Raw genomic sequence first — 24,160 nt, 5'->3', positions numbered from 1 at the left:
CAAGCAGAATATAGCAAGATACCATGCATACCTATACCTAGTGTACGCCGAACTTTTCCCCTGTCAACTTCACGCGTGTACCTCGCGGGACTTAACTTTTTAGCTATAGTAATATGTACAACACGTCACGCTCATGCTCATCGCCGAAAATCCGGTGCCAGTACCATAGAATTGTGGTGCCCTATAAATAAGTCGCCTAGAGCGGTACTAGATCTCTAGGAAAATTACAATAATAATCGAAGATTTGTTGGTGAGCTGCAGGCCCAGTGCACGGTGTGGCGAATGATAGATGCATGCATCACATGGCCGATAGGCCGGCTTTTTGTGGTCTCCGTTTATTTCGGTGGCGATGGCTACCTTGTCACCGCGGGTCCTTTGCGATTAGCCAGCCCGTGCCCGTGCCTCATGCCCTGCATGTGGCGAATGCGCGGCAGCGGACTGATGGATGCATGCTGTGCTCGAACGGCTGCATCCGCATGAGTGTTGCCATTGCGACGCGCGCGGCCAGCCTCAGCTAGCGTGACAGTATTATTACTGCTAACCAAATATAGTACGTACTATATAATATACTAATATAAGCCAGGATAATGATGGGTTTACCTATAGCGTCGTCCAGTCGATCTTGTGGCCGAGCTACTCCTACGCCTAACGCCTACCAAACAGAATTCCTAGCACGCCACCACTGTAGCAGTGCCATAGCCCATATGCCTGTAGCATCAGACGCAGCGATGATGCAGAGAGTAGAGTCACGTCCACCTGCTCTGCCCAGTCCAGTCACGCATTAGAGAGACACGAACACAGATCTATCCGATCGCTTTTCGTAGCCCACGACTGCACTGCAACAGTGCGGCATTGTCGCGTTCGTAGCAGAGGCTAGCAGCCAAGATCTTCCGATCGAGCCCGTATAGCGCACTGATTGGGGGTGTGATTTCAATCTGCGGCTGCGCCAACACCACGTTGATCGTCGCGTGGGCTAGAATATTTTATTTCAAATCACTGACGATTTGCACTGGGGCAAGAGGTACGTGTCAATCTGGTGTACTATATCATTTGCTAGCTTTTGCCTTTCATCAACGTACTTATGTGCTTTGTGCTCCTTAGCTTTGGAGTGTTTCTGCTCGTGTCCGTCCATTTTGTTATACAGCAATTTTTAAAAACATCGTGTACTACACAGTGGTATTCTCACGGTTGGGCTGACAGGCTGTTGATCGGGTCTCTATGGAGCCGCCGCCCGTCCCTGCGATTTCCCTCTCCTGCGCACGCATTCGGCGATGGGACGGCGAACCGGCCCCAACAGTTACGGCAGCTGAGAAGGATCGGGCGCACGCTAATTTTGTTCCTTTCAATGGCAAACGGAAGGACTAGGTTTATAGGCAACAAAGAGATACACATACATGATAAAAAATAATGATATGGTATAGAAATTGCGAGAACATAGATGGATATGAGTTTCATGCAGATGAAACTGTACCTGTATTGTTTTTCCAACAAATTGAAAAGTAAGTGAAACTTCACCGGAAGTGTTTTGTTTCGTCCCCTCGTGCTGAAAACTGAATAAAACTCCACAGAAAACATTTCATTTCGTAACATCCATGCCACCTCAAAATACATACTATATATTATATATGGAGCACGTTCCATTTCATCATCCACACCTCACTCTTGGAAAAAAAATGCAAAGAGACTTAGCAAAGAATGGCTTCGGTAGACAAGAAATCATTTTCTCCCTCGGATAACCCTTTTGCCACATCATCAAATTGTAGAACCTAATTAATGCAATAATAAGCTATTAAGCCAACACTGTTGGGCTGCCCTTAGTGTTCCTCCATTTTGTAACGAAAAAAAAAGTTCCATCAACAATTAAGACAGTCTATTTTCTCTTATCGAACTTTAAATCCAGAGATTTTTAACAAGCCTTCAAAACTGGACATCCTACGCTCAACTACCAAACCTTTAAATTAACCCCCTAACCCATTTTAAAGTGGTTCTCAAATTGGCCTAATCTTTTTTTAGTTAAATTACAACCCGACAAATACTAGATAAGGTTTATAAATCACGAAAAATGACTCTAAGCTTCTAAAGTTTCAAAGAAGAGTACTTGAAATAGGGTGATACACAACGAACCTAAATACAATACTTTGAGCTCGCAAAAAGATCTTTTAGAAGCTTTAAAGATTATATTTAGCTATAAGAAACTAGAAAAATGTACAAAATTTTATATAAAAACTTATAAAACATTGTAACTAATCTATAAACTATTTTTGAAAAATTTCCACAACAAAAATACAAGATGAGACCAACATGAGGACAACGCTGAACTATGCATTTATATTGGTTGCATGCCATCTATTTATTTTTAAAATTTTCAAAAATGTGTTTAGACAACTATTAGAATGTTCTGGGGATTTTTATAATTTTCTATTTTTCTCATTTTCCTAGAGGTAAATATAATTTTTGAAGCTTTTAGAGATATTTTCATGAGATCTAAATTTTTATTTGCTTTTATTTTGTCCCAATATATATTTAGTTTATTTGGAACTTCTAGAAGCTTATAGGCATTTTTTATGTGTTTGAAAATTTTATCTAGTGTTTACTAGATTTTTAATTAATGAACAAGGATAAAACCAACTCGAAAACGACTTCAAACCGAGGCATGGTAATTTAAATTGTTTTATAAGAATCAAGGATGTAGAGTGCCCAGTTACGAAATTTGAAGGGAATTGCAGTGCAATAATAGTTTGGGGAGGTAAAATCTCTTTTGCACCAGATGGCAGCATATGGCCTATTTTCTCGGTTGGGCTGTCTATGGGTCTCCCTATGGACACGTGCTTTCAAGGATGGTCGGCCCAAACATAGCCCACTCGGTTCACCCGATTATTTGTTTTTAGCCCTTTTTTGAAAAGATATTCACAAATTGTATTCTTTCAAAATATAGACCCTAAGTTCGACGTCATAGCAATTAGTGGAGGTCAAACTTGAGATGCTTTGACTATCCAAGATTTTTGAAATGACTTATGATTTGAAATGGAGGGAACGGCCCGCTAGAGGCCTAAGGCTTGATGGCAACCTTTTTCAATGGCAGAGGTTGCCTTGTCAAGTTTACGTCCTCAATCTCGTTGCACCAGCACATCACTGGCTTGCTTTGTCATTGCGTGCTCTCACTAGCGATGGACACCCGAACGCAAGAACCTTGCCACGCTCTTGAGCACTCTTGAGCGGAGGTAGAAAGTTGAATTTTTTCATGTTTGTTTGGTTGGCTGATAAGCCATGATAGAAAGTATAGTTGGTTAATTTATTGTGAGTGAAAAACATTGCTAAGTGGTTGACAGATTCAGCCGATAAGTTTAAGCGAACAAGATGTTGATTTTTGAAACTGTTTTGAATTTAAAAAAATCTAGTAGAAAATTCACATTCATAGGGGGGCCTAAGCCCCTACCCACCCCCTTGTCTTCGCCCCTACTCTTGAGCAAGCTCTCAAGAATGTAGCTCAATATAGCTCCGCCAACGGTCCCCAAGAATGTAGCTCAGTATAGCTCCTCGGTCAATGCCATGATACCAATTCCTCAAGATAGTCACTCTTTGGATCGGTCACAACGTCTTTTATCTCCACATATCAAGAAGAGCAGACTGTTCTTGTGGTCGGTGTAAGGTGTGAGACAATAGGAGAACTTTGGTATCGCTAGGTGCAACACCATCGATAGAATTATTGGACCCTACTAGGATGCCGAGGAGATTGTTGTCGGTGAGAGCGCCGTAGCAAAGCCTAAGCTCAGGGGGAGTTGTTGGTCCTTACCAGTGAAAGTGAATGCTTAATAGACAAGGACGCTGACCGCCTCTACACTAACGTTCTAGTACATCTTGAACTTTAGAGGGGTAGTAGTATTAAATTTTCAAATTTTATTTGAAATTTTTAAAATGAAAATTTCATATTTATAGGGGGCATATGCCCTTGCTCGCTCCCCTTGTCTTCACCCTTGCTAGTGGTGCAGCAACGTCGCCTCGTTGCGACGACGCTTGGATCATGGTGACCACAATGAGCAATTTAGAGTGTGTTTGGTTTTCTGACCAACTTTTAACCTAGCTACAAATCTAACTCAATTTTTAGCCTGCTCCCACCAAACCAACCCATGGATGTTTAATTGTTTGTACTATAGTAGCCTGACCAGCTATAGAATGTATTTGGTTATCTGGTTTATTTTGATACACTTCTCCTAATACGTAAGGTTAGCCTTTGAGGCATTTCGTCAAAAGCATCCTCGTCATGCACCGCACGGCCGCTGCCCCCATCGTTAGCAGCAGCTTCCCTCTACTTCTTTCTCAGCGGGACAATCTATTGTAGATTTTCTGGTTATAGTCATTCAGTACTTTGCTGGCAACTCATATGCGCAAATGTAGAATTCTGAAGGTCTTTGCTGACACCCAATTACTCAGTGAGGCACATTTCAACTCCTATAAATTCCAATGCATAATGATTTTTGGAAACACATGCTACTAAAAATAGATGAAGTAAATAAGCAATGAAGAATGACGGTGCTTCTGATAGAAAAAGAAAAAAAGCAAATGATTACGACTTTGGGAAACTTACCTGAATTTATTGAACTTCAGTTTTAGTTTGCAAATACCCAAACTTTGGAGCTCTCTACCTCCCACTCTGATCCGAGTTAGACTCTCAACCTTTAAGCAATGTTGTAGCATTCATGTAGCTCTACAACATACTACAATTGGTTTAGATTTTTGCTAATTGGATCAGAAGATAGAGATGTAGAAGATGGTTGTTTTAGTCAAGCTAACTGAATCAAGAACTTGAAACGAGCTAGCCGACGAAACTGAATCAACTTTGGTCATATTCTCGTTGTGCATGATGACCGTGGCAGTAGAAGTAGCAGAGCATCCTCCTCGTGCCAACAGTATGCTAGCAGCATGGAGGCTCGGACTTGCAGCAGCCTGGTGGTGGAGGAGCAATAGGAGGGAGTGGCAGTGACGCCGGAGTTTGTCCCGCTCGGCGGTCGCGAATGACATGAGCACCGCGAGCCGCACGGCCTTGGACTCCATGTGCCGAAGCTCTGTCTGTTGCGTGGTGAGCGACGTGTGGAGCTCGCCCGTGCGGCTAGCGCCCACTGGAGCCATCAAGTCCAGTTTCTGGTGTTGAATATAAATGGGCTCCATATTATATTTGATGATTAATTCAAGAGCCCATAATAAATGTTATATTGAAAACGGTTTAATACCGTATTGACTATTGATCATATGTTAACTCAACTTAAATATGTGACCTTTGATAACTCCTATAGAGAAGTTGATGAAGAGAAAAAAGGTGCCACACGCGCTGCCGCCGAGTTGTGCTGTGTGAGCTTGCTTGGGTCGAGACGAGATGTGACGTGGCACAAGCGTGGTGAATAAGGAAGGTGAATAAGGAAAGAGAGGAAATACGCCTTGCATCGAGACACCTGCTACGCTCACCGGCGAGATCGTCTTCTTCCACTCCGGCGGATCGAGATCATAGTATGTCTGTTGTAGTTGTAGTAGTTCTTGCAATGTTTATCTCTAATCTGAGTAGTGATAAAATTGCACACGTACACATATATGCCACCACTATATTATGCGTAATTTTCTGGATTAAGTCAAACATTAAAATATGTATTTTTCTAACATCTGGTGCATGTAGAGCCACCGTGGCTCGAGTCTCTGAATCCCGTCACGCTACCGATGCCCGGTGCCGCGTTCATGGCCATGCCCCGCTGGTGGTGTGGGCACCGCGGAGGGGGGCGCACACAGCCGACCCTACAACAAAGAAGGAGGTGCTCCGCCGGGGCCTCCACGGCGGCCATGACCCTGAGTTTCCCCTTGGTCGCCATGGCTAGATCTGCAGCGGCGATTGGCAGGCATGAGCAAGGGACCACCACCGGCAGGGAGGACGAGCAGGGGAACACCACCAGCGTAGAGGAGCAACAGAGCAGGCGAAGGAGGACGGTTGATTTGGTTATTCAATCCTAGCCGGGCCACAATAGTACGCAAGAGTATGATGGCCAGCCTAAGCGAGGCTCGAGTCTATTTTCAGATTTAGTCCTAGGGAGCTATGACTGGGGCTGGCCACCCAACTAAAGACACATATAATGATAACAAACTGCGCCATATAAACTGATGTTGGCAATTGTTTGTGCTACTGCTTATGGCATACTTAGTGGCTACGACATACGAGTGAATGGATGCACAGCAGTGTCGTTTATTTTATTGCTCACTCAGCGCACAATGAAGGGAGCAGCCATGAGTACAGCACACCTTTAATTTCTGTCTTTTTTTCCCTTTCTGTCTCAATATCAATTAATTAATATTGGCACGCAATCTTTTATTATTTTATTGTTCTTTTCATAAATTAATTTATGAATTTTAATAGCTTGATGTAAAATAATGAAAACTAATAAAACAGTTGGAATAATTTTAGCGAACCATTTATTTTATTAATAAAATATAGTCTTTTTAAATTGAATATAACAAAATGGAGAATGCTACATCTTTATTTATTACTAATCACATTCAAGAAAAGACAGTATACAAGCTCTCACAAAAATAATAACAGACGCTTCTCCAGAGAGAAACTGGTAAAGTGCAAGATCACACGAGTTAATCGGCAAATCAAGCGACGGTACATTTGAGACGGTGCTGCGTCATGGGTCAATTTGAAGCTAAAAAGTGGTCGCACTAGGCATCAGGTTTCATCTCTTGCTTGATGGCCGCCACCAGCTGGTTGTAAGCCTCGCTCCAGGCTTTCTTCATCTCGAGGCTCCACATGTCAGCGGGGAGCGCCTCCTTGATCGTCTCAAGCAGCGCGAACCCCGTCACCTGCATTCGTGTTCGTGATCAGCACGCGCGACGTTACTTACGATTATATTATTATTTCAAGCGTGCTCAATTTCAATGCTGTGACACCACCATCGCTCAATCTAGAAGACAAGAATAATAACGCTTTCGTGCAGTCTTTTCCAAGTCAGGAATAAAGGTGAACTGACAATTGGGGCCCTAGGCCCGGTTGCACGTTGACTTGCCTCAAAGTGGCCATCTGCGACGCCGTACTTCAAGTGCGTGGCGCCCAGCCTCTTGAGCGTGGTCTCCCTCACTGTGACCTTCCCGGCCTTGCGAAGCTGCGCCGCCGCCTCGCAAGTCTGCAGCATTGATCGATCGCGACACACACACACACACACATTTTCCTGTCAGTACTCCTTGTCCGATTTCGATCGCGTGAAATTCCACAGGCAAGAGGCAGGCAGGCATCATCACATCTTGATCGATTCTAGCGTGAGAAGGTACGTACCATGACAAAGACGGACATGGCATGCGTCTTGAGCTTAGGGTTCTTCTCTAGCGGCACGTCGGAGTCGCGCAGGAACGAGAACATCTGCTTCGCCGACGGCGCGATCTCGAAGACCCTGCAGTCAGTCAGCAGGAGCGGACGGCGCGCGGCGTCCATGGATCAAGGAGGCAACAGGCGAGGAGCAAAGACGATGACCAACAGCTGGTGCAACCAAAATGCCGGCAGTAGCACAGGGAAGGAAGGAAACGTACTTGAGGAAGAAGCGGAGGCCCAGGTTGGCGGAGTCCTTCTTCATGACGGCCCACGACTTGAGCACCAGCGCCTCCTGCTCCTCGCTGAAGACGACCGCGCCGTTGTTCCCCTCCGCGAGCGCCATGCCGCCTGTTGTTGTTGTTGTTCTGTTGATTGGGCTTGTTGTGCTAGCTTGGCTGGAGAGCTGTGTCGATTACCTGATGTGAGCACTGGACACTGGTGGGATTGCACGTTCCGGTTTTTGAGTGGGAAATTGTGGGTGTGATACGAGCCGAAAGAGGAGCACAAGTTTATATATAGGTGGATCGGCCCAGGCGAGGGCGGCCCTTGGGGCACCTGACGAGCCAAGACGCTTGGACCGGGCTACTACTAGTGGGCAGTGGCCATGTTGCGTTGCTCCTTTCCTTTGTAGCGGTACGCGATTACGCATACAGCACGGAGTCGGGGGTGCAAGGCCAAAACCGTGTGCCGCAGCGACAAAAGCGAGGGTGGGTTGGCTGGGGACTGGGGGGCCTGGGGCGCAGGCGCAGGCGCAACCGTAGCGGCAGCAGGCCAGCAGCAGCGCTCCAGCGTCAGTCAATAACGTGGGCGGCTAGGCGCGCGTAGAGCAAAACAAGCAAAGGAAATCCAAGTCAAAGTCTTGTTCGTTGTCCCCGTTCTTTCTTCTCCACCAAGAAGCAGGAGTCGTGCTCGTTTCCAAGCATCGACGGGACGACGTCCCGAGAACGCCGGGCAAAGTTACGTGTCCGGTCCGGTGGTTCCTGAGCCGAGTTGGTCTCAGGTCTGGACGGGCCTAACTTTGCACACAGCGCACTAGCACTACGTCAAGCATGTCAGGCTCACTGCAACCAAGCCCCGACCCGACCTTTTATTGGAACGTGGAAACGTTTCCGATTTCTCCGCGAAACGAGTTGGTTTGTGTGAAACTGACTCGTGTAAAGTTTCTTTCGAATTTTCTTGCGTTCCATTCCAAACGGGCCAGGTAAGCGGGGGAATTCAGGTGCCACTATTCACTATTGACAATTTGACAGCCGAGAGCATACTAGAAATCAGAAGAGGTCCATCTCTCTCTGTACATACGCACCCAGCAGTGTGCCGCCCCCGCCCTCGCCGCGCATCTCAGAACTCGTTACAGGTTACACCTCGGGCTCGGCTCGGCGCGGCCACGGACCCACGGCGATCTGATGGATCACGATCACCACCAGTTCACAGATCAGCACGCAGCGGCGGCGCACTGACGGGGCCGCCTTTCTCCAGCTGCCGGCTGCACGCGGGGGACCCGCCGCCGACCAGCTCCTTGGCCAGCAGGTACCGGAACGCCAGGTTGTGGGGCTTCCACTCCACGCCGGGGCCGGCGCCGCCCCTGCCGCGCGCCCGCCCGGCCTGCTGCTGCTGCTGCTGCTGCTGGCTCCGGCGCACGGCGTCCCGGAGGCCCTCGGGGAGGTGGCACTCGACCGCGGCCACCACCTCCTGCGCGCCCAGCCCGGCGTCCCTCGCGTACAGCTCCAGGGCCTTGGGGAGGATGATCTTGTTGTGCTGCCCCCGCCCGCGGACGCCCACGTTGGCGCGGATGTACTCCTCCTTCGCCGCCTCCAGCTGCTGGAACACGCTCTTCGGGCTGTACAGCCGCACCTGCAAAATTACAGTTAACAGTTGGATTCGAGGAGATGAATGCTTCGGAGCTGTCGTCGTACGTGATGTGCGTGTGTCCCGTTGGCAGTTGGGCTACTCTGGGTGTGCATTTGATGCAGCGCTACGTACCACTGGGTCCGAGTAGCTGCCGGAGGACAGTGCGAAGTGCACCAGCGGCTCGGGGCGGTCCACGGCGAAGCCTTGCAACTCGTCCTTGTCCCTGCTGGACTTCCACTTCGGGTAGAGCAGCAGCCGAAGCCACTGCAGAATTCATTCAGAAAAAACCACCATGAATCGACTACTCTATCAGCCACTGCAGGATTCATTCATAAGGCAGAACTAACCTGTCCAGAAGAGTGTGCTCGGCAGCACAGGATCTGGTACTCTATCAGCTCCGCGTTTACTCTTTGGCCACTGATGATGTAGGAAACCTGTGGCGCAAAACATGCTGTCAGACTCATGTTCAAATCAGGTTGAGATTTATAATTCGAGAGGTCTTTCCACCTTGGTAAGCAATATTCTTTTGCTGTTACTCTGTGGAATCCCGTACTCGATATGGGCCTGAAAAGAACAAGGAGAAATGTTTAGACTGAAACCCATCAGTTCAAGAAGTTGAATAAGATATCAAGGTTCAGCGCAAGAAAATAGTTACATGCATCATCATCGCGTTATGCACATTGATCCAGAAAGCAAGCTTCTCTTCATTTTTCATTCCACTGAGATCAACACTTTCTAGAAGCTGTACAAGTGACCTACAGAGTGGAACCTGCAACTAGTCAGCAACTACTTGTAGTTTGATCCCTACGAACTGGAAGAGGGGAAAAAATTGACATGTCAAATACTCACATATATTTGCGCAACATATCCTTAACGTCAGCAGACCTCTGATCACCCTTGCAAAGAGCAGACACCTCTATCACAGAATCATATTGCAGCCCCAGCTCCCTTGATTCACCATTGCCTAGTTCGTTGTCCTGCCATGCCTCAATGAAGCTCTCTTTCCTGCACCTGGGGCTCCATATATCTGCAGTATATTTGGAAGATAGTCCACTTGCTGAAGAAAAGGATGAGCACGGTGAAGGGAAGAAGGCATGCTGCACGGCAGGGACATCTCTCAGCCTTATGTATATGGCCGCAACGCATTTGATCATGTCCTCGGATATCTTGTTGGGCGTTTGAGGAACATGGTCTGCAACCCTGGTTCCCAAGATGTCTGCCAAACTCACAATGCCAGGATCCATGCACTTTCCTTCCTGGTCATCGGTTGAGATTATGTTAGGATTTCAGCACATCAAATTTGCTACCATACAACATGTACTACCTTCGTCCTAAAATATGAGGGATTCTGGCTATGCACTTGACAGATGCATAGCTAGAATCCCTTATAGTTCAAGACGGAAGTACCACTAACTAAGCCCTGCAGCAAACCTATTAAAGTACTTTGGAACAAAAGAGATTTCAGACATCATTTTGTACCTCAACAAAAGATAGAGGTGAAGTATGGCATGGTTTCAGAGCTCTAGCAAGGTTGTTTGCTGATGGAGATACCCTAACGGAACGGTGCAGGAGCGAGGAATGGCTGCGTCCAATATTGACCTTTTCATTACTACTCTCGCTTGTAGAAGCTGTAGGTGTGGACTTGCGTGCCATGACCATTCGACTGGACTGGATTAGTTGGTGTTTCCTTGGGGTCGAGAAGTTGAGCTCTGAAGCTTCAGATAGTATGCCTGAAAAAGACCTTGCTGGCTGCTTGTTACTTTCCACATCACATGCAGAATTCACAGGGGAATATTGTTGTTCAAAGGCCTTTCGGTATAGTGTTAGGAGATGTTGCTCCAAGCATATGACCTCTAGCTCGAGCACTGCAATCTCCTTTATTAGCTCCTCAGTCGGCTGAGATGGCATGGAAGAAAGAAAGAGGCTATGTTGTAAGTGAAAATTCTTGTCTTCAGAAAATATATATATATATATATCATGGTGCTGAAGTAAAACATTGGAATAATATGGTAAATCTTTCCACGCTTTTTTTTAGCTCGTCCAGATGTTGAACTGTATAAGAGAAGGACTTTCACCTTTGGAATGCAGTTCTCACTTGATGCATGAATAGCACAAGGCTTGTAACCTAGTGCTTTCTCAAGAGCACGGCGCATGACGAATTGATCATTTAGTCGCTTTTCAAGGACTTGGACCTGCATAATTAGCATCGTAAGTATGAATAACCAGGTAGAAATATCATCACACATATATTACAAGAATGAATTGTGCTACTCATGGTTTTTTTTTCTTTTCCTTTTTACAGATCATGGACTTGCCATCTGATTGCATTGCATTGGAGGGCAATAACAAATGCTACTCAACAACATTTACAGTAGCATGAGGGGTTGAGAGGGTTACAGCAGCGAGTTTACAGGGGCGTTACATATTTGGAGGAAACACAGCTAAACACTAGGCATTCACCACCAAGGAGTTTTCTGCAGGCAAGCGCCAGAGTTGCCGCCTCCTTTGCAGGCTTGCAGCAGTGAGTAAGCGATATTTGGTGCCTAGGTGTGAGCTCTTTTACCATCCTTGAGAGCACCGAGAGATATCACAAGTTATATTAACATTCTTATACTGACAGTAAAGAAAACATGACAAAATAAATACTCCCCCAATTCCAATAACCTCTGAAACAACTAACTGAGACAGTCTGGAATGAACAATAACCTATGGCTAGGGGGGAGAAGATCTGATATCTGATTTTACCTCACGCTTCAAGGAGCATGGAAGCTCAGTAGCACTGGACAGCATCTTGGTGGTGCTATTCTGGTCCTTGAGTTCTCCGGCATCCTTCTATTCAACAGACATTGTACAAGTACAACAGCCAAGCAGAACAGAAATCAGATAACATCTAGTCAGGATATATGCCAGATATTTTCAAGACACTGAAGAAGCAAGTGGTAGTCTCCCATTTTTCAACAACCGCAGACGCAGAGTTACCTGTTGATGCTGAGCGTGGCACCTCGGCGAAGCCGAATCCGCGCTATCCGTTCTGAGCACTCTGATAGAATCGCTGCCAATGCAAAATCCCCAAGGGCATTAGCCTAGAACCGCTTCTAAAACACAAGAACCGTCTTTCTTGGCAACAGCAGTTCTCCAAACAGGGTATTGCAACCAGCAAAGTTAAATACGCAGGTTCGTCAGACTGAATAAGGCAAACAGGGAGCTCTCACCTCTTGGAGCGGCTGTGAGACATTGCCAGTTAGCAGGGGGGCTACAGGTCAACAGCTTCTCCGCCCAGAGCTGACACAGAGCTCAACCAGGCCTTCGCCATTGCAATCTTGCGAAAGCGCGGCTAGGTAAGCAAACCGCTGAAATCTGCCATCGCATTGGTGGTTAAAGAACCGAAGGGGAGCAGATGAGGTACAGGTAGAGGCTAGAAAGGGAGACGGCAGCGTCTACCTGCCTCACATCACAGGTGAATCATCCGCAGCAAGTGGAGGCCGGAGTTGTTGCCGAGGAGTCGATCACCTACTAAAGCCTTGACTTGCTGATGCTTTTGCCTTTTGTTTCTGGTCTCGGCTGAAAGTTCCTCCTCCTTCCCAGGCCCCTTCTTCCCTGGAGCTGAGGTGAGAGGACAACTGAGTGAGGAGTGCGAGGGCTGGGGGGGCCTGAGATGAGGGCGATGAACTTGAGGCACTTCACCCCCACTCCGCACGGTCACACGGACCACACCACTCCACTGCCGGGACAGGTACAGTGGAGCTGGTACTGTTTCAGAGGCTATATCAGAACAGCACTCCAGATCGGTCCTGTGTCCGGTTATTCCGATGCTTTATTTATTGTGACAAATCCCTTGTATATTTATGTCTGTGACTCCTAAGACTGAGCACCAACTTCTTTTCTATTTTATGCAAGGTCGAGAGGCCTCACTCTCTATTTCCTATCCAGATTCTGCTGCCCGGTTTACTTTGTTTATGCACGCAGCACGCGGGGTAATTTTAATTTTACTCCGTCCAAGGCTGCTGACCTTTTCACCTCTGTCACATCATAATCAGGCTATCAGAAAATCGGATTACTAATGGTAACAGAATCTTCTGCCCCATTGAGCATCTGCTCTTTATCAAGGAAAGGAATGGTTCTTTTTCACCATTCACCAAGCGGTTCAGAAAACTGATATTTTGTGTCCATTTCCAAATGGTTGTGCTGTCGGTAGAAATGTGTGATCGATCCAACTTCATCGTTGCATGCTGGTTTTTGCTGGGCAATGATGAGATGAGCAGGTGCAGGTCACATGCGGATAAAAAGGACTGTAAGCAACGCAGCAGGACAGTGGCATGCATGGGCGTTGTTTCATTGTTTGACCTGTGACCGACTCTGCTCCGGTAATTGATGGATCTCGTCCTATATGTCATGCATACATGATAACATGACCACACACACACCGCGCCGCGGCACAGACAGAGGAACAGACGTGACCAAGTTCGTGCCGGGGCTGCGAGCGAGTTGCAGGGTTAAAGCCAAGGACACTGGACACGGCCAAGAAACTGGCAGGCAGGCTCGCAGTCGCCGGCCACAACTGCTGCTGCCCCGGCGGCCGGACAAGCCGGTGAGCTTGTCATCTCGACTCGCCAGTCGCCACCTAGAAAGAGGCGCGGCTTTGCCTTGATGCACACTGTTAAGCCTGCTACTTCTGCCCTCTGTTGCACCTCCAAAAGAAAGTTTTTGGCAGGTCATGTGACGCGGTCACTATTGGTGTCGCCACAGCCCACATCGCACCGGTACATGTACTCACAATGGCAATGCAAGGCCGCGCACAGACGCTGTCCTGATGCTGCTACACCATATCCAGATCCTCATGTCTGGACTGAGACTGGACCAACCCCAGCTAACATTTTCCTGTTCCTTGGTCACTCACTCAAATGGCTCGACAAATCTTTGACTGTCCAGTGAGACTGAGGCGCAGTATCAAACCCCGCACAAAGAAATCCTACGCCGAGATCCACTGACCACACACATGGCTCGACGTCGACGGTGTCACGTCGTCTTTTTGGGCAACTAGCACGGTAGTAGGATACTGGAGTACATGACAAGCGCTACGTCGAAGTGTGGTGTATTATCGGTTGGATTGGTAGGTGCTCAATAGTCAATACCATCTGCAGTGTGCCCCCAACCCAACCCAACCCAACCATCCCGTCCGTCCGGGCCCAGGCGTCATGTAGCCTCTTGTCACGGAATCTCACCGCTTTGGGGGTGCCCTGCCCGGCTGCCCCTAATCCCAGTGCAATTAGCCGTGGGTTTTTTTGGCGCCACTAGGCCTGCCCCGTGTGCCCCCCAACTGTTCCAGAAGCAGGACGCAGGGCGCAGCGTCTCTCGTCTCACATGCGCGCGTGGTACAGCGCACGCGTAGTACGCACAGCACCATCTGATCCTCTTTTGGTCTGCACAACAAGCACTGGACCTGCCGCATCTTTTTTGTGAAATCATGCCGCAAATAATAGTTGCTCAAAATCCTCGCGAAAAAATATGGTTGCTCAAAAAGAAAAAGGAAATATGGTCGTGAATTTTGGGTCATCTTTTTTTTGTGCGTGTAGTGAGCTGGTTCTGTAAACTAGCCACCTGTTGCTGCATCTCCGGTTCTCTGAAAGGAGGCAGGAGAAGAGCGCACGCACGTTGCTGCTTCCTATCCCCAGCGATGATTTTCGCAATGACCAGAGACTAGCACTAAGATCCAAATGATGCTGCCAATGACGGCCACGGAAGCCGTGCCAGACGTTTATAACGACAAGAGGAACCTTGGTAACCCTACTAATCCGCATAATAAAATCTCAGTGGGGGATTAAACAAATGGCCCCCAGCGACAGACATGCTCGAGGTTTCATGTGCTCTTGGACCCCTCTTGTGCCGATGCGTACAGCTACTGGCTGTAAACAACAATCGCTGGAACGTGTAGGCGAAGCGAGAAATTGGGGCAGTAAGTAAGAAACCGCAGAAGTGGTGGCGATGCACATTGGAAACCAGCTCTACGAGCATTTGATTATGGATGGAATCGACCCAAGGGCCGAGATCCAGAAAGATTCTTCTCATCGGTTCTCTAAGCTGTCAGAGGCTAAACTTACCAGCTGCAGTAGAGAACGGGTACTCTGATGCTCTCTACCATGGCAAATTGGGGCGTCGAGTCGTCTTATTAGCGAAGTCAGAGGGCTACAAAGCTCGAGCAATTTCCTTCCAATAGTACTGCGCAGGGCAAGCCTAGAAACTTCACAAATCGGAGGACAAATGTTTCCTACTTATAAGAGGACAACATAGAGTGTTCTTTCATGCACAAGATTCCCAAGTGTGTTACATCGCGGCTAGATCCAAAATGTTTTTGGACTTAGACATTATAATATTTTTGGACTTATCCAATCATAGATTAATTAGACTCAAAAGATTTGTCTCGTAAATTACAGATAAACTGTATAATTAATTTTTTTCTAATTTTTTTCTATATTTAATGTTCTATGTATGTGTCACAAGATTTGATGTGACAAGAAATCTTAATTTTTTAAAAAATTTTAGGTATACATGGTCCAAAAATTGACTTGTCAAATATGCACTCCCTTCATTTCCCAAATTACAAGTCCTTCTGTCTTCTCTATGTACATTATTTTTGTTGTAGACCTAAACATAGGCTATGTTTAGATACATAGGCCTTGTTCAGTTCGTAATTTTTTTTTGTTTTTGCTATTGTAGCACTTTCGTTTGCATATGATAAATATTATTTAATTACAGAGTAACTAGGTTTAAAAAATTCGTCTCGCAAATTACAGACAAATGTGCAATTAGTTTTTATTTTTATATATAATTAATGCTCCATACATGTGTACAAAGATTCGATGTGATAAGGAATCTTTAAAAAAATTTAGGAACTAAACAAGGCCATAATAAAAGTCATGCGTCTAGAAAAATCAGAATGCCTTCCAATTTCATCCAATTCAAATATAGGCTACGTCTAGATACATAATAAAAGTCATGCATCTGGAAAAAAAACAATACGACTTCCAATTTGGATCCAATTTGGAATTTTAAGCACGATAGCGGATGGCCTTTTGGAATCTGAAGAAACGAAGGAAAGTTACACACTATCAAGTATCAACAGGTACCTGATTGACATCTTGCAGCTCAGCTCCTCTCACTGCTACAATTAAATACAGTTATCCATAAGAATCTGGCATGCATGCCCAGAAATCCGAGATTTTCAAAGGTCGAATACTAAGCTGGCCTAGAAACCTGCCCGTCTTTGGAGCAAGATCTTTGGCAGTTGCAACATACAAAGTGCACATTTAGTATGACGAATCAGTCGCAGTTTTATAACATTGTCTACATAGTCACTATAACCGCCCATTCCCCAGGAAATAAGCACCCCCATCTTTGTCAACAAATAATTCCCTTCACCATGCTGCATACATTTATATCTGGAATTTGCAACACAGGCATGGTCAGGTTCTATTCCAAAATATCCTCATCTTGCTTGAGGGGTAGAACTAGCTTTATCAGAACTATGAACATTGGCTTCAAATCATGTCATGAAATGCAACATATAACTTAAAAGCTACTCTATATCTTGGGATCCTAGCACCAGGGTAAAAATTTGACATGGAGGTACTCTATGGTGGCAAGGCAGCAAAAAAGAACAGTATTTCTCCTTTATGTTGGTGAGGAAGCTTAAGTCAGCTGTACAGTTCAAAGGAATGTGCCATCACCCATCAGATAATGAAGTTTCAGATCTTATCCACCACTTCAGCTGGCACATTGAGATCAAAAAGTGCACTACCACCACCATTAGCATCTACCCTCTCTCGCTTGTTAGATTGGTGCCCCCTATTATCAGAACTCGAGCCTCGTTTCCCCAGAACAGTCGATGCTGCACAGCAAATGGAAATATGCATCGGTAACTATAAATAAATAAAAGGTAAACTATAAATAAATAAAAGGTAATCCTTCTCGTGTGATAGTAAGCTGGATAAAGGAAATGTGATATAAAATTACCATATCCATTATAATGCATACCTTCATTCTGACTTCGTTTTGTTGACTGTGAACTTTGTTCAGCAGAATCCCAACTAATATTAAGCTCCGAGGCCCTGTCAAGGCCCTTAGATTTGTATGGAGCAATGTTGTGAGGTGTGCGTAGAGGATATAACAAATCATTCTCGATGCACTGATACCTGCAAAAGAGTATACTTAGTATAATAATTTGTACATGAAATTACAAAATGCAAAACAAACTTTGTTAAGAAGAGTTCTTACATTTGTTTGCAGAGCTTATCAACCACATTGGAAAGATTGATGACATGCTTCATCGTATCCATGACCTCGTCATCAGTAAAAAGTTGAAAATCTTTCTCAAGGAAACCAGAAAGTCTTTCAACATTAAATTCTAGTTGTTGTTGCTGATCCTCAAATAAATTCTGCTTCACTTCTCTTTCGTGAGGAGTCATCTCATCCTTGAAAATCTCATCACCAAACATATAAAATGCAAACGGATATGAATAGGAAAGAACACGCCTTGATCTGAATAGCCTGTTTAACCCATTCATGACCCAAGAATAATCTTTTATCTTTGACTCCTTATTTTCTGAAATGGATATCTTCCCCTGGATCTCATTCTTTAGCTTTGCTTCCTGCTTAAGAGAGTCAGTGTGAGCCTTGTATCTGTTGTGGTAGTGCATATATCTGTACAGGTCTCGCCTTGCTTGTTCCGTCTTCTTAGTCTGATCATCAGTGAACCGGCCACAACTGTGGCCACTAATACTTGACCATGTGTGATCTCTACCTGTAGCCCCCCCACATAACCAACTACATTCAAAAGTATCACGTAACAAAATATAAGTAACATAACACTGATAACATAATCATGAAAGAAAAAGAGGATGAAATCTATAACAGAAAAAATAATGTAGGGCAACAATCAGTAGAGCATCTCTTAATACGAATCCTGCACCAAACCACGGGCGCCCGCTAGGGCCACGTCGCCCGTTAGCCCTCTGACCGTTGGATCTATCCAGAACGCAAGCTTGACTGTTCGATCTGGGTCATAACGGGTCCGTCCCCGTTAAGCCGCAAACCCAATCGGTCAGGAAACATAGCGAACCCACTCGTCCTCTTGCCCTCCTCGCTGCTGCTCCACTGCCGCACCTCTTCTGCCTGGTGCCCGCCGCCGTCTACTATCCCTTCCTCCGGGCGCTGGACTGCCCACGACGACACAGTTTCCCGGCTCCCCTCGCGGACACCTACTCAGCCGCAGCGCATAGGCCATGTCAAGCGGCAGCCCATCGCACTCCTCACAGGCCCGGATCGAGATCGCTGCTCCCCACTCCTCGCAGCCGCGGTGGTGTCGCAGTCACGCGAATCGTCGACAAGGAAGCGCCGATGGCCTCTGCCCTGTGCCTGCTCGAGCTACGAGCTCGTCGCCTTCCCCTTGCGAGTCCATCGAGAAGGTGTCGTCCGCTGCTTGCAACCACAGTCCGGGGAGACGACTGGTCCGGTTACCCCGGTAATTCCTGGACGCAGATGACATGCATGAGGACGTCACTGAAGCTTTTGATTCACGGCGGTGCCTCTGGTTATATCGCCAACCATGCTCATAGCTGCGTCTTCACAGCCGGTGGAGCCGCGCCGCAGTGCTACCGTGCCAGCAGTGCTGCCTGCAAGGTGTTTGACAAGAGGTACAACCCCACCTGACACGGTATGCTCCACAGTCCTTTTCCATCCCATCTACATGGACCTCAGGTAACTCACCTTCTCCATTTGATTGGTTTCATTATTTGATAATGAATGCCAATGTAAGGAGGCATCCTATAGATTGATGAAGAATTGATTTGCAGAGGAAGGAATACCCTTCCTTGTCTAATTGTCTCCAATGGTCCTCTTGCATACAAAGCATGCAGGCCAACTACGTGAGACCAAGATAGTTTAGGGCAACTCAGTAAACCACTCTATCAGACTAACTAGCAAGCTCATGGAATATGCAACATGCAACTTTAGGGAGTGTTTATATAGAAACATATGGCTAGGGGTAAAGATCACCTTAGTATTATGTATGCTTTTAAAATCTTAAGTCTAATGAGATGATGGAAAATGCACACTCATTAGTTATCTAAGTATTGAAGTGCTAAGACAGAAAACTTTCTTGCTCAATTTCTTTGAACTATCCTTAGTCAAATTTTCCTCTCAATAAGCAGATAGTTTTTGCATCTCTAAGTTAGTACGATTCTAAAATTCTAAAAATACGCACAAATTGAACTTCAAGTAGGATCAAATTTGCATAGATTTGACTACAAGTGTTTTTGAATTGTTATTACTGAGTTCTCTGGACTGGTCATTTTTAATACTGCAAGCTACTCCTCAGTATAATATAACTATACCCAGTTTATGAGAGGGCTGCCGGCTACAATATCCATCGAATCCACTCCCATCCAATCCATTCATGACGTGAGCAACCAAGTTTGAAGATGTTAGTTCAATCAAGAATAACTTGTTGCCAATTTCATCTATAGCATATACCTATCATCTAAGTAACACTTGCTGTTCCTTGGTCTGTAAATCCCCTTGCATACACTGCAGTGACGAGTTCAATTAAAGTATACAACCTATCATTTGCCTCTGACATTTCTAATTCAATATTCATTGGAGCTCTAGCGCCTCTGACATTTCTGATTCAGTATTCTTTAGAGCTTTATAGCATTCAGAATTTATGTAACAATCACTAGAAAACCATAGATGGGTCCCTCGCTCCAAAAATTACTCTAACCTTGTATCCGGGCTCAAAAAAGATATTAGTGGACATTTTGTACACCTATAGACATCCACGGGCTTGTTTTCAATTAGTTAAATCTATTATACTAAATGGTCTCATACTGGCCTACGCAGCAACACCGCGTGCCTTTTCTAGTACAACTTCAAGGACAACACAATAGGACACTAATTTTGACACTTAATGTAACTTTTCTGACTATCTGCCACATAGGTGAGGGGATAATTAGTTCATTTCCCCCACAATCCCCTTGGGGGAAAGGCCTAAGTAATTTGATGCCATGTTATATGCTCATCCTATAATCATTAATCAGGAGAAAAGAGTATTTAGCATACACCATTAAGATCAGCCATGCATATGTTTCTGTCAAGTTGTGTATTATACTACAAGCAAAATACTGGAATCATTCATGTTCATTTCCCCCTCAATCCCCTTGGGGGAAAGGCCTAAGTAATTTGATGCCATGTTATATGCTCATCCTATAATCATTAATCAGGAGAAAAGAGTATTCAGCATACACCATTAAGATCAGCCATGCATATGTTTCTGTCAAGTTGTGTATTATACTACAAGCAAAATACTGGAATCATTCATGCCACTAGCAACTAATTTTATGTGGCAAATTTAAATGATTGTCTCTAACCAAAAGAAATTAGATTTACAAATTACAAATATATTATTCTTGCAAAAAAAAGAGCATGGAAAAGAGCAATCAATACAAATACTAAGGTACTAAAATATATTATATATACATACCAATATTGACACAACAATCATCTCACAGGCAATTCACCAATCAGTCCTAAGTTACATGCTTGTGGTTTAGATATAAAGACTGAAATCATAACAAGTGCTCTTGGCAATAGTTAACATGTCTGTCTGAATATTTCATAAACAACAACCTAATAACCCGTGCATGAATTGCCTCCCAGATTTCGATTCTTTAATGAAACATCCTCTAACTAGATATATGAAATTGTGACCGTGCCATGTAGAAGTATAGAACAGCTAATCTAAATTGTAATGATGATATAAAGGAGAAAAACTAGGAAATCAAGAAAATAGTGTTGTATGGCCAAGACCAAAAGAACAATCAAGTAGAGAACTTCATCATACAAAGAATGATAATATTGGGTCTAATCAACTATATGAATTGGGAATGGAAGAAGTAAAGATGAAGGAGCATAGATCTAACCAGAATGCTTGTCCACATATACATGCAACCAGGTTGCAGCCACCATTCTTCTCCACAGGTTTGTGACACTTGGGACAGGGCTTAGTATTTACTGTTATCCAATTCACTGTTTCTGATTCATCACGGCATTTCTTGATCCAGAGCTCCCACATCATGCAGGAACATGGTGAGTGTGCTTGTAAGGAGCAATTAAAACAAAACTGGCATCCACATGTGCATTCCACCTCACAATAAATATCGCCTTTGACGCGTATAGCATTTCCACAATGTGGTGTGCTTGGGCACCACTTGACTGTATCATTATCCTCAATATATGATTCCAGTAAAAATCTTTCAAAGCGTTCTGCGATATCTGGGTGTCTCGCAATGACTAGTTTTCGAATTATTGCTTCATCACAAATAGCATTGCACTTTGGAGCCATGCATCTGACACGCCGGCTCTGACCCTCATTTATTTTCACAATGAAATATTCAGTCCAACCTAGGTGAAGAACAGGAACGTTAGTAGCTATCCAGGAAGAAACTAGGTGCAGCAAAAGCTCATTCATAGAAAGGCTATTCCCTGTTTTGTCCTCTATGTTTGTGGTGGTGGACTGGTGGCATGGGTAGGTAGAAAAAAGTAATATAATTCATGTAAACATAAAAAAATATAATCTAGAATTAAAAAGCCCACTCTAGATTGATGTTTCAAATAAAGTATATGATGAGTGTGTATGAATCAACACATATGAAATGATTTGAAGCAAAAATATGTTAGAACTATACATGCAACAGTTATCAATAGCTCCTAATTCACGAGGCCAGTTTCATGCATGACATACAGATACAAATGCTCCAAAGGCCCAAAATGATACAATACAGTTATAGAGAGCTAAAGGAAAAAAAACAATACTGAACTATTCTATTGATACTATATGAGGATTGAAAGCTGTTAGCAAACAAAGCAGCTTCTAAATACCAAAAAGATATTGCAAGTCCTATTAGACAAGAGCCAAACTGTTAGATAGAATAGTGGTTAAGAGGTGTCATTCTTCCATATTTCTTTGTTACGAACAATGCATTACACCATTTTCTCTACCAGAATATATTAACTGGAACATGCAAAAGATGCAAATGCAGAAGCATCTTTGCCAACCTAAACAGACATTACTCACAATCATTGCAGTAACTGTGGCCGCAGTCCATCTCGGAGGCAGTCGAGGGTGGCACATCATCATAACAAACATTGCAGGTCACCTCCGCCGAGGAGGTTGTCCCGGCATTATTGGTGTACTGGAGAGGAATACCAGCCTCCGAGAAGAGCCTATCCCTGCCCTTCTGATCGAGAAGCTCGAAAATCCTCTCCACATCCCAGCGGTAGTGGATGAGGAGCGTCCGGGCATGGTGCTCCCTCAACCCTAGCAGCTCCATCACCTTCCTAAGATCCTCCCTCTACAATCCCACAAACGCCCAAACAACAGGATAAAAGTAAGCATCAGTATCAGAAACAGCGTGTAGTGTGGAAACCGAATGGGGGAGAACCCCGCAGTCACCTGCGCCGCCAGGAGGGATTCCTTGGTGATGACCTGCAACAAGCACAAACAAAGAAAAAATGCGTCAGCAGACGATGGTGGTCTCACGACGGAGACAGATGCGGAGGACAAAAATCAGGACAGGAACACGCACGCATGAGGCGGACCAATGGCAGTCCTCGTGGTGCTCGTCCTCGAGGACCTGGAGGACGGACTCTTCTAGGGCATCGTCCTCCTGATCGCTCAGGTAGCAGTCGTCGTCGTCTTCTTCCTGCTCCAATTCCGACGAGGACACCGGCGGCGAGGTCTCCTCGGCGTCGCGACCCATCTGCCTACGCTGATCCGATCAGCCCCGGATCGAAACGGCCGGCGGCGGCTATAGTTCCCCCTCGCACGGAAGAGGGGAACAGATTGGCGGATTGGGTCAGGTGCAACAGACGGCGCGGGCGGGGAAGGTTGAAGAATCGCGGCGCGGAAGCGGGCGCGTCGCGAAGGGAGGGGGAGACGGCGGCTGTGAAGCTTGCACGGGAAGAGAAGAGAAGGGGAGGCGGCGGCGCAGGCGTAGCGGGTGTGGGTGTGGCCGGAATTGGGGAAGGCTGTGCTGATGTAATGCGGCGTACTGTGATACATGTGAGAAAATGAAGGGAGGTGGATGTAAAACCTTCACCTACGGGATACCATATATAGTATATATTTATTTGGGCAGCTTTGTTTCGAGTTTTGTGACTTAGTTTCCAACACATTTTTATATTTTTAAAAAAGTTTGTGCAGAAAAGTTTTATTTTTATAAAATTTTGTCTACTCTTATAAAACTTTTATTATCTCATTATTCACTAATACAGTACCACATTGACATATTTAATATATATAAAACTCTATTAAGACTAGCCTTATAATCAATTCATCGACTATTACAACATGGTGCTAAATTAAATCATTTAAGTTTGACCAAACTTATATACTATATAATGAATATTTAGAGTATGTTAGATTCTAGTATGATCTATAAAAATTAAGGGACTAAAGTTAAGGTCTAACCTTTAAACCGGTTTACCTTATTTTACCTCTAATGAACTAATATCCTTTTGTGAGATTGACTAATCTTAGACACAAATTTACTGCTTGTTTGGAGACTCGTCAAGAGCTAAAGTGATAATAATGTTTAGTGCTACTGAACATACTCTTATTATTATACTAAATAAATACCACTAAATTTTCATATATTTTAGTATATATGTTTTAAGTCATATAAATGCTGATGTTATTTTTTTGAACACTTAATTAAACATAATAGATTGACTTAAATTAAATCTATAGATATATTTTTCTAATACAGAAGTGGTATTGTATAGTGGATTCATATTTACTTAACTAATGTGATAGACGTTTGGTCAACAGTCTTATTCCAACTCAAAATTAGACTACTTGTCAAAAAAAATCAAAATTAGACATCTAGTTCGCAATCTTAGAGCCGACTTACAAAGCTG

At 44.9% G+C, this 24,160-nt stretch overlaps 3 protein-coding genes and 1 long non-coding RNA gene across 6 annotated transcripts; 1 reads left to right on the top strand and 3 right to left on the bottom strand.

The window, feature by feature from the left end:
- LOC110433127 (non-symbiotic hemoglobin) lies at positions 6,490–7,894 on the bottom strand. 2 transcript variants are annotated; one of them, XM_021454809.1, is made up of 4 exons: positions 7,561–7,894; positions 7,310–7,424; positions 7,044–7,160; positions 6,490–6,840 (listed from the first exon to the last, which is right to left on the bottom strand). In XM_021454809.1, exons 1-4 carry the CDS (start codon positions 7,683–7,685, stop codon positions 6,700–6,702), a joined length of 498 nt encoding a protein of 165 aa, XP_021310484.1. In that variant the 5' UTR covers positions 7,686–7,894; the 3' UTR covers positions 6,490–6,699. The 2 variants fall into 2 exon arrangements, with proteins under 2 accessions (XP_021310484.1, XP_021310486.1); XM_021454811.1 differs by having other exon boundaries at positions 6,699–6,906; positions 6,973–7,160; positions 7,561–7,849.
- LOC8056860 lies at positions 8,498–13,095 on the bottom strand. 2 transcript variants are annotated; one of them, XM_021454799.1, is made up of 12 exons: positions 12,632–13,095; positions 12,403–12,547; positions 12,170–12,242; positions 11,936–12,019; positions 11,266–11,382; positions 10,670–11,086; positions 10,040–10,446; positions 9,846–9,945; positions 9,698–9,754; positions 9,538–9,624; positions 9,323–9,454; positions 8,498–9,193 (listed from the first exon to the last, which is right to left on the bottom strand). In XM_021454799.1, the coding sequence occupies exons 2-12, from the start codon at positions 12,423–12,425 to the stop codon at positions 8,768–8,770; spliced, it is 1,923 nt and encodes a 640-aa protein (XP_021310474.1). In that variant the 5' UTR covers positions 12,426–12,547; positions 12,632–13,095; the 3' UTR covers positions 8,498–8,767. The 2 variants fall into 2 exon arrangements, with proteins under 2 accessions (XP_021310474.1, XP_002465616.1); XM_002465571.2 differs by having other exon boundaries at positions 11,936–12,022; positions 12,632–13,087.
- LOC110433132 lies at positions 10,981–11,627 on the top strand. Its single transcript, XR_002450533.1, has 3 exons — positions 10,981–11,121; positions 11,226–11,398; positions 11,493–11,627. It is a non-coding gene; the product is annotated as an uncharacterized LOC110433132 (long non-coding RNA).
- On the bottom strand, positions 16,251–23,322 carry LOC8085265 (probable E3 ubiquitin-protein ligase ARI2). Its single transcript, XM_002465570.2, has 7 exons — positions 22,828–23,322; positions 22,695–22,727; positions 22,317–22,593; positions 21,163–21,643; positions 17,462–18,010; positions 17,222–17,379; positions 16,251–17,075 (listed from the first exon to the last, which is right to left on the bottom strand). The coding sequence occupies exons 1-7, from the start codon at positions 22,999–23,001 to the stop codon at positions 16,933–16,935; spliced, it is 1,815 nt and encodes a 604-aa protein (XP_002465615.1). The 5' UTR covers positions 23,002–23,322; the 3' UTR covers positions 16,251–16,932.

This window comes from Sorghum bicolor, chromosome 1 (assembly GCF_000003195.3).
Source record: "Sorghum bicolor cultivar BTx623 chromosome 1, Sorghum_bicolor_NCBIv3, whole genome shotgun sequence".
Classification (NCBI taxonomy): domain Eukaryota; kingdom Viridiplantae; phylum Streptophyta; class Magnoliopsida; order Poales; family Poaceae; genus Sorghum; species Sorghum bicolor.
This window is presented reverse-complemented; position numbering and strand designations above follow the sequence as displayed.

Excerpts from the sequence above, each read along its gene's own strand:
- LOC8056860 (XM_002465571.2), bottom strand. The coding sequence starts at position 12,425 with ATGTCTCACAGCCGCTCCAAGAG. Across the intron at positions 9,755-9,845 it reads ATAACGCGATGATGATGCAT|GCCCATATCGAGTACGGGAT; the intron begins GTAACTATTTTC and ends TGTTCTTTTCAG. Across the intron at positions 9,455-9,537 it reads GAGCACACTCTTCTGGACAG|TGGCTTCGGCTGCTGCTCTA; the intron begins GTTAGTTCTGCC and ends TGAATTCTGCAG.
- LOC110433127 (XM_021454809.1), bottom strand. The coding sequence starts at position 7,685 with ATGGCGCTCGCGGAGGGGAACAACGGCGCGGTCGTCTTCAGCGAGGAG. Across the intron at positions 7,425-7,560 it reads GGCCTCCGCTTCTTCCTCAA|GGTCTTCGAGATCGCGCCGT; the intron begins GTACGTTTCCTT and ends GACTGACTGCAG. Across the intron at positions 7,161-7,309 it reads CCATGTCCGTCTTTGTCATG|ACTTGCGAGGCGGCGGCGCA; the intron begins GTACGTACCTTC and ends TCAATGCTGCAG.
- LOC8085265 (XM_002465570.2), bottom strand. The coding sequence starts at position 23,001 with ATGGGTCGCGACGCCGAGGAGACCTCGCCGCCGGTGTCCTCGTCGGAA. Across the intron at positions 22,594-22,694 it reads AATCCCTCCTGGCGGCGCAG|AGGGAGGATCTTAGGAAGGT; the intron begins GTGACTGCGGGG and ends GTGGGATTGTAG. Across the intron at positions 21,644-22,316 it reads CCACAGTTACTGCAATGATT|GTTGGACTGAATATTTCATT; the intron begins GTGAGTAATGTC and ends TTCTTCACCTAG.